The sequence below is a fragment of the Paralichthys olivaceus genome, chromosome 7 (genome assembly GCF_024713975.1).
Source record: "Paralichthys olivaceus isolate ysfri-2021 chromosome 7, ASM2471397v2, whole genome shotgun sequence".
Taxonomy (NCBI): domain Eukaryota; kingdom Metazoa; phylum Chordata; class Actinopteri; order Pleuronectiformes; family Paralichthyidae; genus Paralichthys; species Paralichthys olivaceus.
This window is the reverse complement of record NC_091099.1, coordinates 15,926,402-15,941,712: the sequence shown is the minus strand read 5'-3', so window position 1 is coordinate 15,941,712 and position 15,311 is coordinate 15,926,402. Positions and strand designations below refer to the sequence as shown.

At 39.6% G+C, this 15,311-nt stretch overlaps 2 protein-coding genes across 3 annotated transcripts; both read right to left on the bottom strand.

The window, feature by feature from the left end:
* Positions 1–583: 583 nt before the first annotated feature.
* ctdspl2a (CTD (carboxy-terminal domain, RNA polymerase II, polypeptide A) small phosphatase like 2a) lies at positions 584–9,674 on the bottom strand. 2 transcript variants are annotated; one of them, XM_020079276.2, is made up of 13 exons: positions 8,884–9,674; positions 6,887–7,098; positions 5,673–5,808; positions 5,396–5,542; positions 5,059–5,286; positions 4,014–4,107; positions 3,187–3,298; positions 3,015–3,101; positions 2,864–2,926; positions 2,693–2,772; positions 2,451–2,577; positions 2,260–2,355; positions 584–1,895 (listed from the first exon to the last, which is right to left on the bottom strand). In XM_020079276.2, exons 2-13 carry the CDS (start codon positions 7,073–7,075, stop codon positions 1,830–1,832), a joined length of 1,425 nt encoding a protein of 474 aa, XP_019934835.1. In that variant the 5' UTR covers positions 7,076–7,098; positions 8,884–9,674; the 3' UTR covers positions 584–1,829. The 2 variants fall into 2 exon arrangements, with proteins under 2 accessions (XP_019934835.1, XP_019934836.1); XM_020079277.2 differs by having other exon boundaries at positions 4,014–4,104.
* A 610-nt stretch (positions 9,675–10,284) lies between these two features.
* On the bottom strand, positions 10,285–14,415 carry sqor (sulfide quinone oxidoreductase). The gene is made up of 10 exons (XM_020079278.2): positions 14,261–14,415; positions 13,537–13,735; positions 13,221–13,391; positions 13,029–13,082; positions 12,737–12,931; positions 12,433–12,642; positions 12,019–12,202; positions 11,215–11,282; positions 10,930–11,108; positions 10,285–10,829 (listed from the first exon to the last, which is right to left on the bottom strand). The coding sequence occupies exons 2-10, from the start codon at positions 13,732–13,734 to the stop codon at positions 10,772–10,774; spliced, it is 1,317 nt and encodes a 438-aa protein (XP_019934837.1). The 5' UTR covers position 13,735; positions 14,261–14,415; the 3' UTR covers positions 10,285–10,771.
* Positions 14,416–15,311: the final 896 nt, after the last annotated feature.

Below are 15,311 nucleotides of genomic sequence, written 5' to 3'. Positions count from 1 at the left end.
ATACAAAAAATATGGAGGTATGACTGAGAGTTAGTAGAGATGCTCATTCCAGCAGCAGCGGCCAACTTCTTAAAACGTAGTCAGTGACCTGAACTCAGATATGCAGCATAAAAAAAGATAAATAATTTACAAATTAAAAACAATATTTCCCATTGAAATAGCATCATTTTACCATTTTAAGACAAAGATGTAAGCTCTGATTGAAGCAACTCAAACTCCTGCAGCACAAACCAGTTTCCACAATCCAACTTTGATTGTGTTAGTGTGTAATGTCTCTCATCAGTCAAGAGAAAATATATTTTGAATCATTTCCAAAGACTTTATTTTGAGGAAAACAGATCCACTTTTTAAGACGAAACATACTACAGTACATTAAATTCTACTCAAAGTCAACTTATTCTTTATCTTTAAGATGTTAAATTAGTTATCTAGTGATCATTTGGAAGTAAAGTTAAAACAGGGAAATCAGACAAATTCAACATATGAGCAACTGCTCAGTTCTCTTCTCAGGTACCTGCTTTGTTATACAAGAATTATTACATAGCCCGAAGTTGTGCTTTTAAATTATCAGTAAGAAGCTCAGTCGTATAAAAATGTATTTATTTTCAAGGAAACCATTGAGTAACACTGAATACAACAGGAGTGATCATTCAATAGTCAAGAAAACTTGTGACTCCTACATCATAAAGAATCCCACATACAAGACGTCTTGGAAAACAAGATCTCAAAGCAAACATGTCGGCAATTTGCTGGTGCTACAATTTCATCTTTTTTTTTTCTCTCTCTCCTCAGAAACCAAATCGAGGTGATGCACACCCCTGTAGAAAAAGTGACGAGATTTTTTTTTTTTTTTTTTTTAACATCAACTTACAAAGGGCTGGATGTCAAAGTGCAAGATGCCTGAACCCCCCCCCCCCCCCCCCCCCCCCCCCCGCTCAGCCCCACCTCCCTCGCCTCCCATCATCAAAGAGGACGTATTGAAATCGGAGATGGACTCTCAGATATAAATCTCCCCCGAAAAATTATTGTTGCGCCATTATGGCTTTGTATTCAGATGAGACCCTCTTCAAGCTTAAATTACATATCGTTAAAATATCTTCTCAGAAACATGGTCCTTCCAAAGATAATTCTTTTTTTAAAAACTGCACCTTAATACAGACGACTGCATGTAATGGAGTAAAGCATCACAGGTAAAACGCAGGCATACAAACAGAAAAGCAGCAGTTTATCAACAACTCCAAACGAAACACACTAACAGTTGGTTGGTTTTTATAAAAGAAACCTGATCAAAGAATACATACTAAAATCTGTGAAAGTGAAAATAAAACGACTTAAAAACCTTGAAGAAAAAAATAATATATGTACAGTTATTTACAATTCAATAGAGAGAATATTATACAGGTTTGACTGGCCGGTCAACGTCAGGCTGAAGCCAACAAAGTCCATAAAATCCAACACTGCATGACATTCATATTTGTCCAAAAATCTTCTGAAGAGACTAAACACCTTTGAGGAGGCCACCATCTTCATGGTCACACTAAAAAGAAGCAAGTGAAAAGTGAAGAACCCCCCCGCCCCCCCCCCCCCCCGCCGCAAGCAGGTCGGTTTGTTCTGAGGCGCGCTCGACTGCGTACGTATAAAAACATCCAGGACTTTTTGACTCCAACATAGCTGTCAAATTTTTTTTTTTGCACGATTTTTCAAAAATAATGATCACAATAGTTATGTTTTCTTTTCAAACAAAAGTCCATCAAATATATCCTTCGAGGAGTCTGTTTTTTTTTTCATTAGTTGATACAATCTGGAAGTGAACGACGAACATGAGGTCCTCAGTCTGGAGGAAGGAGGTTGTGCAAACGAAACTGTTCTCGGATGTGCGGTCTGACGTCTTCGTTCTGTGACAGAGAGAGAGAGAGAGAGAGAACCGTGGAAATCATTTCATAAGAAAACAGACTTTTTAATCCACTGTCAATGACAACAACCTCATGTTTCTTAGCATCATACTGAGGAGTGATCATAATATTTCGTCTATATATTTTTAAGTTTCATGATTGTATTGACATATTTCACCCCTGAAACATCCAAAGTTCAGAAAATCAAGAAAATGTCAGAAAGTAGCAGATTCTGGGTTTCGCTGCTCAGCACTGATGTTTTCATCTCATATCAGATGGTGAGATAGACGATTTATCCACCACCGCGGAAGTCAGGCTGCTAATCTATTTGGACAAAAGACGTAATGTCTAAACTTGAAACACTTACCAGCTCCACAAGCTTCTCCAGGAAAGGGACAAGCTTTAGAAGTTCATTGTCATTTCTATCCACAAACCAGCTCTCTATAGGGATTCCATTGGAAAGCTGAAAAACAAAAACGTGTTCGAGTATCACTGCGTCACAAAAAAATAAATCACACACTGCTTTTTAAAATAGTGAGGGGGGGGGGGGGGGTTTACCTGATAAGCAAAGGCTTGGGGTGAGTTGTCGATTATTATCGTCTTGGAAAGATCCCGTCCGAGAATATTTAGGTCTTTAATATAATTTCCTTGAACACATACACAGTGCTCACGAAATAGCCGATGTCTGAAGAGAAAGAAGAATATTACAGAGTGTGAAAAATGTATAATACAGCTTTTTAAATTAGATTTAGCCAAACAAACATAAACAAAGGAACTAGAACTAGAACCGGACCACTCACCTGACCAGCTGTTTCTTCGGATCCAGGATGTTGAGTAACTTGTCGGCGTAGACTTTCTTTGAAGCCGTGAAGAGGATAATCTGAAATGTGAACAGACAGCATCAATAAATGTGTAATGAGTGCTATAACTTTGTCAGACTGAAGAAATACTGTAACAAAGAGACACCTCACCTCGTACTTTTGAGACATGCGCTCAAGAAATTCCCGGAAAAAGGGTCTCAACCGAACATACACCTTCAGATTCAAAAAGAACAAAAGAAATTTAGAGCTGCAAGAATATAGAAACTCTTCCATTTCGTGATTCACCTTCAACAGTTAGTACCTGGTATATGACATCTTGAAAGAGCACAGGGAAAGTCAGTGCTGCGTCTTCTAGCTCATTCAAACTACAGTGAACCAGAGTTTCATCCTGAGAGAAGAAAAACAGCACAAAAAAAACCTTTAAAGTCAGTTTACAAGAAATAAAATGAGACAGGAGACGTGTCGGTTCTTACCAGATCTAAGACGAGAGAAAACTCTGGCGTGCTGCGGGTCTTTAAAGGTAACGCTGGTTTGCGTGTTAACTGCTCTTCTGTCAGCGGAGGCACATGCTTGATGAAGAAATACCTGAAGGCAGAGGAAACATAAAAAGAGTCTTTATTTACTGAAGTTAAAAATGAATGTGACAGAAAAGAAACACCGTTACTTCACTCTATCCACCGTGTGCCTTTTGACTGTATACTAGGTTGTACTATGTGTTATGTTTCGAGTGCTCAATATGTTGCGTACTTACATGTTCTGTCTACTTATATGTTTACACCAGGGATCAAACAGCATTACAATCCCGCTTATGTCCTGTACATAAAATTGACTTTGACATTAAAGTTGGTTTAAAATCGTGTTGGTCATCATTTGGCCTCAAATGTGAACGATAAGGACATTTAACTGAATACTTTGATTATGTATTAATTAATCTTTCAGGGGTTTGAAGATCATACTATCATCAGATCATAACATTAGAACATGATATTCTCAGATGAGTCAATCAATTTGGGGAAAAAGAAAGTTTGACTTTCTGCTGCCATCCAGTGGTTAAATCTTTACATGACACCAGCGTCAGATCACACACAATGTTAAGTCACTGTATCTGCTTTCAAACAAGCAATGAAGTCCGGACTGGAGGGGCAGTATGTGATGACGTTAAGCTCTGAGTCAGTTGCTCCAGAGATTTTAATACAGAATACTAAAAACAACAAAAATAATACAAATATTTCAGAATGTAAAAGAAGAGATGTCGATTTGGAAAGACATTTTGGAAAGATTTGTAAATTGCTCTACTTACGGGTCGAAAACTTCCCAGTCCTCATCGTATGTAGTTTCAGGAGGAGCTGAGGGTAAAGTGTGTGGGTAACCGCCTGGCATACAACCCGGAGCTGCTGACAGGAGAAAGATGGAGAATTAGTGGAAATAAGTAATAATCTCTCGTTCAGTGTTTCTTACATCAGTCCCTCTGAGAGCATGAAGCACGTTCCTGAGGCTTAATGTCGCCATCATCATCGTGACTTGGTTCCATCCATCAAACTCACAAACACCTGAGCCTTGATCTATGCTGTCTAAAGACGTCTACAGTGTTGAGTCCACTGAGTTCACTGCCCTCATCTAACGCCTGGAGTGAACCTCAGAGCTTAATGTTGAGAAAAGCTTCGTTCTGAGGTCGTATTTCTTAATTATCAGATTTAATTATTGTGGATCATAAAGCAGAGGCCACAACTATGTTAGCATCTGTCAAACTGACTTGATAAAGACTGACAGATGTTTGTATTAAGTTGTCCACCTCATTTAGAACTACGAGGGCACTAGGGGGCGCATACGTTTTTTGGCACAGTCGTACACGAATGCAAAGTGAATATCGTGGGTCAAAGTTCACGTCCTCGCACAGATTGGAAATGAATGGGAGGTGAAGGCTCGCCACTGATTTGTTTGCTTGTTTGTGACTGATCTTCCATCTAAACATGTTACAGAAAGAGAAAAGAATTCCTGGACCAGCCCCTTAATCTGTATCTGATCTAAATTTGAATGGGTTCCTTCTTGCTTCATGCAATTTCATGAAAATAAGTTCAGTAGTTTTATTATCCTTCTGACAGACAAACAGACACGTAGCAATGACAGAGCCTCCTTGGTGGAAGTACTGAGAACTGTCAGCAGTTAGCATTTGACTCAGGTTTAAACTGCTGGCAGTGAAAATAAAACATGCAATTAACTTGTAAGAGCACGTCATGATGGTGCCCGACACATAAATGATCCGTCACGTTAGCTGTCTCTGCTCACGCTCGTGTCAAGAAAGTTTCCCAACTTACAAGAATGATTTAACGTAAGAGCAGTCGTACCTGTTAACGGGGGCATGTCGGTTTCAGTGACAATCTCCGCTTGTTCAATGGTTGTGTCAGAGGTGATCTGAAGCCTCGGCGGCAACATGGGGTCAGTGTGACACGTGGTGATGTCCTCTGTGGACGTGAGAGTGCTGCTCGGCATTTCTTCTGCCTGCTCAATGTCCAGCTGTTTCATGATCTCCTCTGCCTCCACGGCTTGGCCAGGAGAGTCTGAACCAGGAGTGGCTTCAAAGAGGGAACACAAAAGGAAAGAGCGGGGATTATAGTTTGGTCCAGACACTTTTTTAAATCTATATAGTTTCTGACACATATCTAAAGATTACTTTTGCCTTACCAGTTTTCGTCGCTGGTGAGAAAAAGTTGAAGACGGGAGAGAAGATGGTTCCCAGCAGGGTGGTGCGTGGTGGGCTGCTTGCTGGCTCAACAGGGGCGTCTAGTTTACCATTTGGTTTAATGGGTTTACTGCTGCACGTCATTGTTTCTTGAATATTTACAGGAAAAAATAAATGTATCATTTTCTGTATATGGTGTGTTTTTTTGTTACCATTCAACTTGTGAAGCTGCAGTGAAGAGGGAACCAAATTACACTTCCTACTCAGACTGTGACTGACCTTTATTTGGAGTTTTCCGGCAAACTCTGGTGACTGTTTTATTGGAAAGGCCTCTAGTCTGTGGTGTTGAAGTGATGAGATTGCCGTCAGAATTACAATCAATACGACTCCTCTTGGCAGGGATTTCCTGCTCAACCTGCGGGAGGAAAAATGTCATCTGAAGTCTGGGATACTGTGACAATTCTCAATCTCAATTTCTCTCTGTACATGTCTGATGCCAAAGTCACACAACACAACTTTCAAAGTTGTCTGATCACACTACACAGTTTGCAGCCATGTGATGTGCAGTCATTGTGAGGTCATACAACACGAGGCGGGGGTCACACAACACACGATCTTTCACAAGGAGAAACTCTGACTAGTATCTGGTCTACAAACTATGTTTGCTCAAGAAAACATGCATAAGAGAAGACACTGTGAGTCTGACTGATCCTCCTGCTACAAAATGACAGATCAGGCTTGAGAGGTAATGAAATAGAAATAGTTTAGTGGACATCACATCATAGTTGTATGTTGTAAATGGCAAAAAGTAATTATTCTCAACTTTGCCATTAAAAATTATTTAAAAAACGATTTCATATTTTATCATTCACACCTACAGTTCTTTATTTGGTTCATACTCAAACTTACTTATTTGTAAATGTCTGTATTTATATTGTTTTTCTAGTCTTGACCACTCATCGTACAGTACAGTTATTACCACCCACACACATTCTCACAGTGCATCACGTTCAAACCACCGATGGGATTCACTTTGTGAGATGTAGCAAGAAGTTTGTGTAAAAGTGACCCCTTCAGCAATTTAAAAGCAATCTAAAAAAGTTTTGCTTTTTGAATAAATTCTCATTATGTGCCTTACTTTTTTACATTGACACAAGTTTGAATAACATAAGTATTAAATAATTGAAATAAGCTCAAGTGGCAAACTATTTATTATTACTATGTGCCACAGCTGCCAGACTGAATACAGAAGACGTTCACAGAAACTGGCTGGTGGGGAACAATGTTGGTTGTGTTTTAAGTTTATGGCTCTAAAAACAGTCACAGTCAGACTGAGTCACACTTTCACTTTATCAGCACAAAAAACAGCTGAAGAGCTGCTCTGTTTCTACTAACAGTGAGTGTGTGTGTGTAATCTTAAGAGCGTATGATCATGTTAAAGCAGAAAAAACGAAATTGCACAAGAGCGGCAGTGGATCCTGATGCATGCTCACCTTGACAGCATTTCCACGTATGAATTTCTTTATCGTGGAGAACAGGCCGGTTTCATTCTTCTGCATTTTGCCTCGACCTCTCACCGAGGATGGCTCCACTTCACAGTGTTTCCGTTTGGCCGGGGTTGGGTGGGTTCGACGCCCTAAGTTTGGCTGCTGAGGAGCTTTACGCACTCTCAGCCTCATCATGCTCCACCGTCACATAGAAAAATCTGAGAAGGGGGAAAAAAACCAAGAGAAATGTTGATTTAATATTGGAGATAATATAAACTAGACATTCAATAGAGAATTATTATTTGTAGAGCACATTATATTCAGATTTAGCTCCCTTCTTGTGTGTGTGAAAATTAGTAACACTTCAATATATTGTAGTCAAACAATGTCACCTTCAACTTTAACCTTCATGGTGAATCTTTTTGAAATTGTAATAACATTTACATATTTACCACAACGTCAACAAAAATGTACATAGTGAACTTTGTAGAATTGATGGCAGAGTGGTTGCATTGAACTGTAACATATTTGTGTGTTTATTTATGTACTGTGAGGTATTTAGACGGACGTCACAAAATAAAATGATTATTTTATTCTTATTATTGTACATCTGTGCCTAATAAAATGACCACTGAGTAGAGACCAACATAGGTAAGAAGTGACAAATGTCAAATTCACAAGTTAACTTAGCAAAGATCAAGTCAATAAGAACATATTTCTGTATTTTATAAGTCAAAGACAAGTCAACAAGTCATTTTACCGGTTTAATACCAAACATCAGTCAATGTCATGAGTCAACATCCCTTCTTCTGCTGGAATGTGAGTGTTTTTGTATGTCTGCCTGGTTACAATCTTAAAAAGGCTGTAAATTCAGTGTACATTTGTTTTGTAAAATTTAGCACAGTTCTGTTGAATAAAATCCAAAATCACAGCCATTTAGGAATTTAGGAGATTATGCTTTTTAGAATCAAACGTTTTTAATAGAGATCTTCTGCAGTTAGTTATTGAATAATGTGACAAAGATGTGTGCATTATGACTAAATCTCCCAGAGACAAACTATGTGAGGGAAACATTGTGTTTAAATGACCTCAAACAAACAACATGTGGAGCCTTTCTGAGCTCCAGCCTCTTGTCGGTGTATGATCACACTGATCTCTGCTGATGCCTCAATAGATTGAATTACATCAGAGTGGATTGTCTGAACATGATCATCGATTCAATTGACATCAAGTCATGTTTGGTTGTCGCAACAAAGTTGAGAGCACAAGCTGACGTCCCCACCAGATGAGTCAGACCTGTCAGTGTACACTGTGTCACTCTGATATGTGAACATCAGACATGTTCTCTACAAACTCTCTCTCTCTCTTTTCATATTTGGTCAGTGAAGCTGTATATTTATTTATGTATCATGTAGCTGTAGTTGATCCACATGTGATGGCCTCACAGCACCGCTGTCTGTAGTTATGTAACATCGGACAGGCAGCGTTAACACTAGCGACAACAGCTAGCGCTAGCATTAGCCATCTGCTGGTATTAAACGTCACAAACCACAAGCTACAACCATTGAAGCAAAGCTGGGGTCCCACGTGTGTGTGGTCGTAATTGCCGCTTATGTCTGCGGTCAACTGGGATCAGTCGCACCGTGAACCGGCTGCTGTTAATGGCTTCAGTGGTTAGCGCAGGAAGCTACAGTGTAGTTAGCTCCTAGGCTAACAAAACAACCAGAGGCAGCAGGGGCAAAGCGGTGACAGTGTTCACCTCAGTCCTCACACGTGTCCCCGGTGACACCCGTGTGTTAAACACGCAAACTACCCACGAATCCATCGGTGGAATGAAGCTAATTGACAGCTAGCCGCGCTGTGGCTATTTTGTTTGCCTCCATAACTATGTTCAGCCATTAGACTACGCCCCCTTCGCTAGGCTAACGTTAGCCGCTATGTAGCAGCGGCGGAGGACGAACCCTTTTCTTTTTGTTTACATGTTGACGTTGTTTGTTGCTTACCGATGACCCGGAAAGCTCGCGGACCCCTGCTGCAGCGTGGTCGGCTCTCGGCGGCGACCGTGGCGGCCCAGCTGGTGGATGTCGGGCCGTGGTGGTCGCTGGCAGCGGTGAGTGTCGCTCGGTGGCTGGTCACAGATCAACCATGTCTGCGCGTAGACGCCATTTCCCGCCTCTTCACAAACACAACGCAGGAGAATGCGACACGCGCGTCGGGGAACCAACGTGGCGGAGAGCGGAGGAAAATGGCTTTAGACTGAGAGCAGCTGCACCGAGGCTCACTACCGCACCGAGTCCCTGCTGGCGCTGCGGTGGGACTGCATGTTCACGCTGGTGCACCTGCAGCCTGTTCCATGTTACATGGAGAGCATGATCTGGTTCTTTATGTATTCTTTTATTTATTTTTTTTGCTAGCTCACATTGTTATCATTAGTTTAACATTTCAGTGTGGGATGCAGCCAACGTTCACTAAAACCTGCCGTCTGCTTGACCTGTGTAAATATACCGTCACTTTGTTATTGTTTATGTGCTGGGCAGTTTGAGCAGAGCTTTTTATTAACAGTCCATGGTGCAGAGTGAAGTGAGAAAAACTTTGCGTTCATCCTACCTAGTTTATCTGCAGTGATGTTTTTCATAAAATGAAGGGGAATTTGCTTTATTACTGTTCATGTGTGTGGTTTATGTTTGAATATTTTGATGGGCTGTTTTTATTTTTCCATAAATGTAATTGTCAGCTATTTCAGGAGTCTGTGAAACTATCGAACATCTTTGGACCCAAGTTCACAACTTTTCAAAATAAAAGCTCTTTAATAGTATTGTGAGTAAGTCTGGTTTGTTTATTAAAAAGATAAAATAAGATGTCCCCTGGCCCCACCCCTGGTTCACGGTGTAAAAGGCAAAGTTTTAATGTGTGTCTCTGCCGTCATAACTCAGCGGCAACATGGATGGATTCTCTGAAACACATAGCTGCACTGTCTTGTAACCAAAATGCAACATACAACAATCCTATAATAAAACTTAATGTCAAATAAGTTTAAGGGTCTGCAAGGTGAATTCCATGACAATGAGACAAACTGGCCACCTGGAAAGCAGTATAATAACAATAATATAATAATAAATAAATCAAAAGTCCAAAGAAAAATCTAAGTCAGCAGCTGGGGGCAATATGATAACATGAAAAATTGTGGTTTGCATGAATAAAGGAGTTGATTTGAAACCTGCTTCACTGATGAATTTTGATGCTTGTAACAAAGACAGTGGTATTCAATCAATCAACCAGTCAGTGTGCCCAAAGACCTAAAGTGACAATAATAATCTTAGACATCAAGTAAAAAAATAATTACTAAAGAAACACAAAGCCTTAAAGTGTTTAAGATTTAGGTGAAAGGAAAGTATTGGCAGAAATTTTATGTAGAATATATATATATTTTTTTTACATAAGTCCAGACTGGAAAAACTTAACACCTTATGAGTTTTTATGACAACTGAAGGTTCCCGCAGGTTCTTTTTCATTTTTGGAAGTGGAGGGTGTGGTGAAGGGTGTTAGCTGCAACATGCAATTTCAACACTAGATATCACAAAATTCTACACACTGTACCTTTAAGCAATAGATCAATATTGTTGTTATAATATAAAATTATCATAAAACACCATAAAGTACAAAGTTAAAACTATACTCGGTATATATTTATCATTTTCATTAACAATTTAAGTTTTTACATGAATACAATCATAGTAGTTTTATAAGTGTCACAGACAGTGTTAACTTCATAGTTGATGACACTTGAATCACTAAAATCCCTTCCTGAAAAATAACCACGAATGATGAATTTCCTGCTCTTTTTTCATAATAGAAATGTCATACAATGAAATGTAACGCATGATTAAGGGTTTATTTCATCCCAAGATGAAAGAGTTTCCTGTACGGTCCTGGTCCACCCCACAGGCCCCTTATGTAAGAGAAATAAAGAGAATAGTAGTAAATATGTTGGAATGAATCAGTACTACAAGCTATCAACACGTTGTTGCTCAACCACAATGTATAAATACCTGAGAAGCCCGTGCCAATAGAGATGAGGCATTACATCAGCTTTCATGTAGTACATTAATCGTCTTTCTTTGGCCTGGTTGATGGGGAACGTTTCCAGAGGTTGTCCATTGTAGTCAAACTCTGCCAGGATGACTGTGTTGTAGCTCGTAACCAGTGGACATGATGTGTAGCCATCATACTGTTAACAACATAACTGATAATGTATTTGCACATTTTGCAACTGAGACGCTTCCAACAGGGAAGTTATAAAACAATTCTAAGTTGATGTTTATGTGCCACTTTACCTTCTTATCTGGCTTCTCTTTTTTCAGGACTTTGCTGATGGTTCTGTTCAGGATGGCAGACTGCGCAGCTATAGAGAAAAGGACAGTTTAAGAGTAAAGAAATCTATAGATGTTTCCTTTAGGGAACTTTTTTAAAATTAAATGTATCCTTAATTTAACCAGGAAGATCGCATCTCATCTGCCAGGGAGTCCTGTTCATGGTGAGCAGCAAGGAATTAAAAAGTTTCATAGATGAATAAAAGCAGGAAGAGATTACACATAACATGTGATTTCCGCAGCGGAATTTATAACAACAATCGGAAAATGTCCAGACCCAATTTTCCAGACATTTCCCAGAGTTCATGTCTGAAAGCAAGGTTATGTTTAAAACAAAATAGTTTGCACAATAATTTTTAGTATTAATTAGAAGGCAAAAAAGAGATCACATCTGTAGTGAGCTTACTGAAATACAAAAATAGGACAATATTTAAGTTGTAATGTTCAACATGTTAACACAGTCAGCATCTTAACATAACATTATGTTAAACACAAAGTACACTTGAGACTGATAAAGTGATGGGAGAGTCTGTCTCTTATTGAGAAGTGTATCTACATTACAAGCGTCACAGGGTGTGGTGCCCTATTTTACAGTCTTGTTAAAGTAGTTTGTTGTGTAACTCACCCACGGAACACAATGACTATCAAACTACAAGATACACTGGCAGCTAACTGAAGATAAAACATGATTAATAGTACAAAAAAACAGTGTACTTTCCAGTAATGTGATGCTGCAATGTTCACAGTTGTTACACAATCATCACTTACCGACAGCAGCAGCAGTTTTGGACGTGGGCAGGCTGGTACAGTCTCCGATCCCAAACACATTTGGATACGTCTTATGTTGGAGAGTCTCTTTGTTGACATCCAACCAGCCGCCCTCATCTGCCAGTGGACTGCCTTTAATCACCAAGTTGGGTCCCATTGGGGGTGTGACGTGAAGCATTTCATACTGATGAAGAAGAACAGTGAAGGTGAAGGGTTATTACCCTGGTCTCTTTTCCTAATGTGTCATATATTTAGGTACAAATTGAAACAAAAGATAAACTAGGTTGTTGATACCACACAGACACTGCAGACAAAAACACTGCATTATTATTTCAGGATTTAAATAGAAAGCAAATGACAAACCACAGAGGCAATTGGTCTATACAACACGAGGAGGTACAGAAATACAAATACCTCAATGACATTTGTTTCTCCTGGTTTGTCAAGGTTTTCAAACACAGCTTCGTGTTTGTCTGCCCGCACTTCTATCAGGTTCTGCCTCAGGTTCACTTGTAGGTCACGGCTTTTCACAATTTCCCACAATGAGTCAGCATATTTCTTGACGCCAAAGATCACAGGGAGTGATGTGTTGTATATTATATTGGCCTTGGCCCTTTTTCCTGTCTTGAAAATAAACATAAAAAGAGAGCTTGACTAATTCTGAGAGATCATGGGACATAAACAAAAAATAGTTGTTACATCCCAAAATGTGAAGTACCTTCCTGAGAAAGGAATCTGAAAGGTACATGATCTTCTGTGGCGCTCCGGCACATTTCACAGGAGTATTTGGGAAAGAGAACACAGCGTTGCCCTCGGTGAAGTTCTCCAGAGCTTTCCATGTTTTCTCCACAGTTTCCACTGAGTAGTTTGACCCGATCTTTGGATGTTTGAACCCCTCTGGTAGTCCTTTGATCTGTGTTTAAGAAGAGTGTAAGTTTCCTGGGACATAACTGCAGTTGTAATTACTGTTTATAGAGCTGCAAAAGACAGAAAGCTTTATGGAAATTCACCTTCTCGAAATGCAGTTGTATTCCAAGAGCCACAATCAAATACTCATATGAGATCTGCAATGTGAAAGACAGGGCTAGATGGACGGCTTCAGCTTGCTCAGTGCAAAAGCCAATAATGATAAGCCAGTATCAGCAATTTTATAACTTCAATTTGTGGACAGCCATTGTTATAGCTCCCTAAAGCAAACATACTTCAGTTCCATCCTCTGTGAGGACCATATTTGTGTCTGGGTTTATTTCCTGAACTTTAGATTTGACCCACTTCACTCCAGAAGGTATTACGCTCGCAGTGGGTCGACCGGATGAGGCTACAGATTTTGCACCGGCACCGACCAGGGTCCATATTGGCTGATAGTAGTGCATCTGAGAAAAAAATGAAAAGAAAGTCTTAAACAGCAGTTTGGTTTGACAGAAGGCATTATAATGTTTTCTACAGGAGAGATGAAAGCAAAGTTTAATACATGACAGTTTGTATTAGGGTCTGGGGCACAGACTAGTAGATCCTTGCCTCACTAGGCTCTATGACAGCGACGTTCCCGGCTCCCATCATCCTCTTCATCCGTGCACTCATTGTGATGCCCCCGCTGCCTCCTCCGAGCACAAGCATTTTGTAGTGCTCTTTAGCAGAGGCCCGGCTGCTGGTGTGAAGATTACAGATGGCATTGGCCTTGGAGTGGCATTGCCTCAGACGAAGCAGTGCAGCCATTCTGCGTCCAAACAACAAATGCAAGTCATGCTGGTTGGCAACAAATCTGATATATTTGTCTGTGAGCGGAAGAGTTGACAAACGGAACTTACTGGTTTATGCTCAACATAGAAAATGACTGGTTTTCACTTGTTCTCACTATTGTAGGTTAAAATGACTTTATGATTAAGTAATAAACACGTGACATTCAGTCATGTGGTAATACGAAGAAGAGGAATTGGATTCAAAGGACTATCACAATAAAAATACTGCAGATTATCTGTAGGAAAAAATGCTTCATTATATTGAAATTTTTTAAAACAAGTTGTTAAACAAATAAGTTAAAAACCTTTAACTTGAATGAGACGTTCAGTCAGGGGATATCATGGATCCTAATCTGAGATGAACTTGGGAGGCTGTTTAGTACTTCTGCGTAACAAACAGCCTCCGTCACCAGCGTAGACAGCTTTAACGTGGTATTCAGGTACAGTTTAGGACAGAAGCGTCGACAGAGACCACTTGTCTACACACACGCACATAAACCTACCTCGTCTGTTTTCCGTTAAAGTCCTGTCTGGAGCCTGCAGAGTCAGTGTGCTTCCTGTCACCAGCGGACAGAACAGTCGCAGTTACCTGGACTGAACTTCCTGGTTCTGGAGCGAAGAATGAAATGAGTTGTGTCGGTATATGTAGTTCACAGCCTTAGTCCCGCCCCCTCCACAATCTGACCAGTCAAAAGCTTCAGATTTAAACACATCCCACTAATAAAATAATGAACATCTCATCTGTTTCCCTTTTTTTCTTTCTTTCTTTCTATGATTCTTTCTTTCTTTATTTCCTTCTCTCTTTCTTTCCTTCTTTCTTTCTCTCCACAACCCATCTAATCATCTTCAAGCCTGTAGGATGGCATGACTGCTGCCCAAAGGTGAAGCCAAAGCATCTCAAACACCGCCTGGTGGCTGGCTGCAGTATAGGTTAGAAAGCTGGCCTCCTCTATGTTGGTGGATGGGACATGGACTGAAATTAAAAAGTACATTGTGGTTACATGTTCAACTGTTAATTTTTCCTGGCAATGTTGGTTTTAATTAGTTAATTGAGGCAGTAAAAACTGTCATGTCATGATTGACCGCTGAAACTGACTCATGATTGATTGAGCCGGTTTACAGACCGTGGCTTTGTCTTCCGATCTCTATTGTGCAGACTGTGGATCCTAATGTACAAAAGAGTGACATTAGTATCCCAGATATTTTGGTTTCATTTCTGGATAGTTTTATATATTCATATGAGCGTTTATATACATTTACAGAAATACACTACATATTCACTTCATATGAGATTATCTTATATATTTGCATTGCACCTTGCATATTACTTTACTTAATTTCACCTTCCTTAATGGAGCATATTTTATATGTATCTTGTTAACCAAGCTTTATTTTGATTATTTATTTATTTATTTTATTAATAACAGCATCATACTTGTACATTAATCATTATATTCAGTGCTATGTTTTTATTATGCTACCACTATATAAAATGAAATATAAAATTAGATAAATATGATAAGAATAATTATGAAAAAAAGTTTTTCAAAGTAA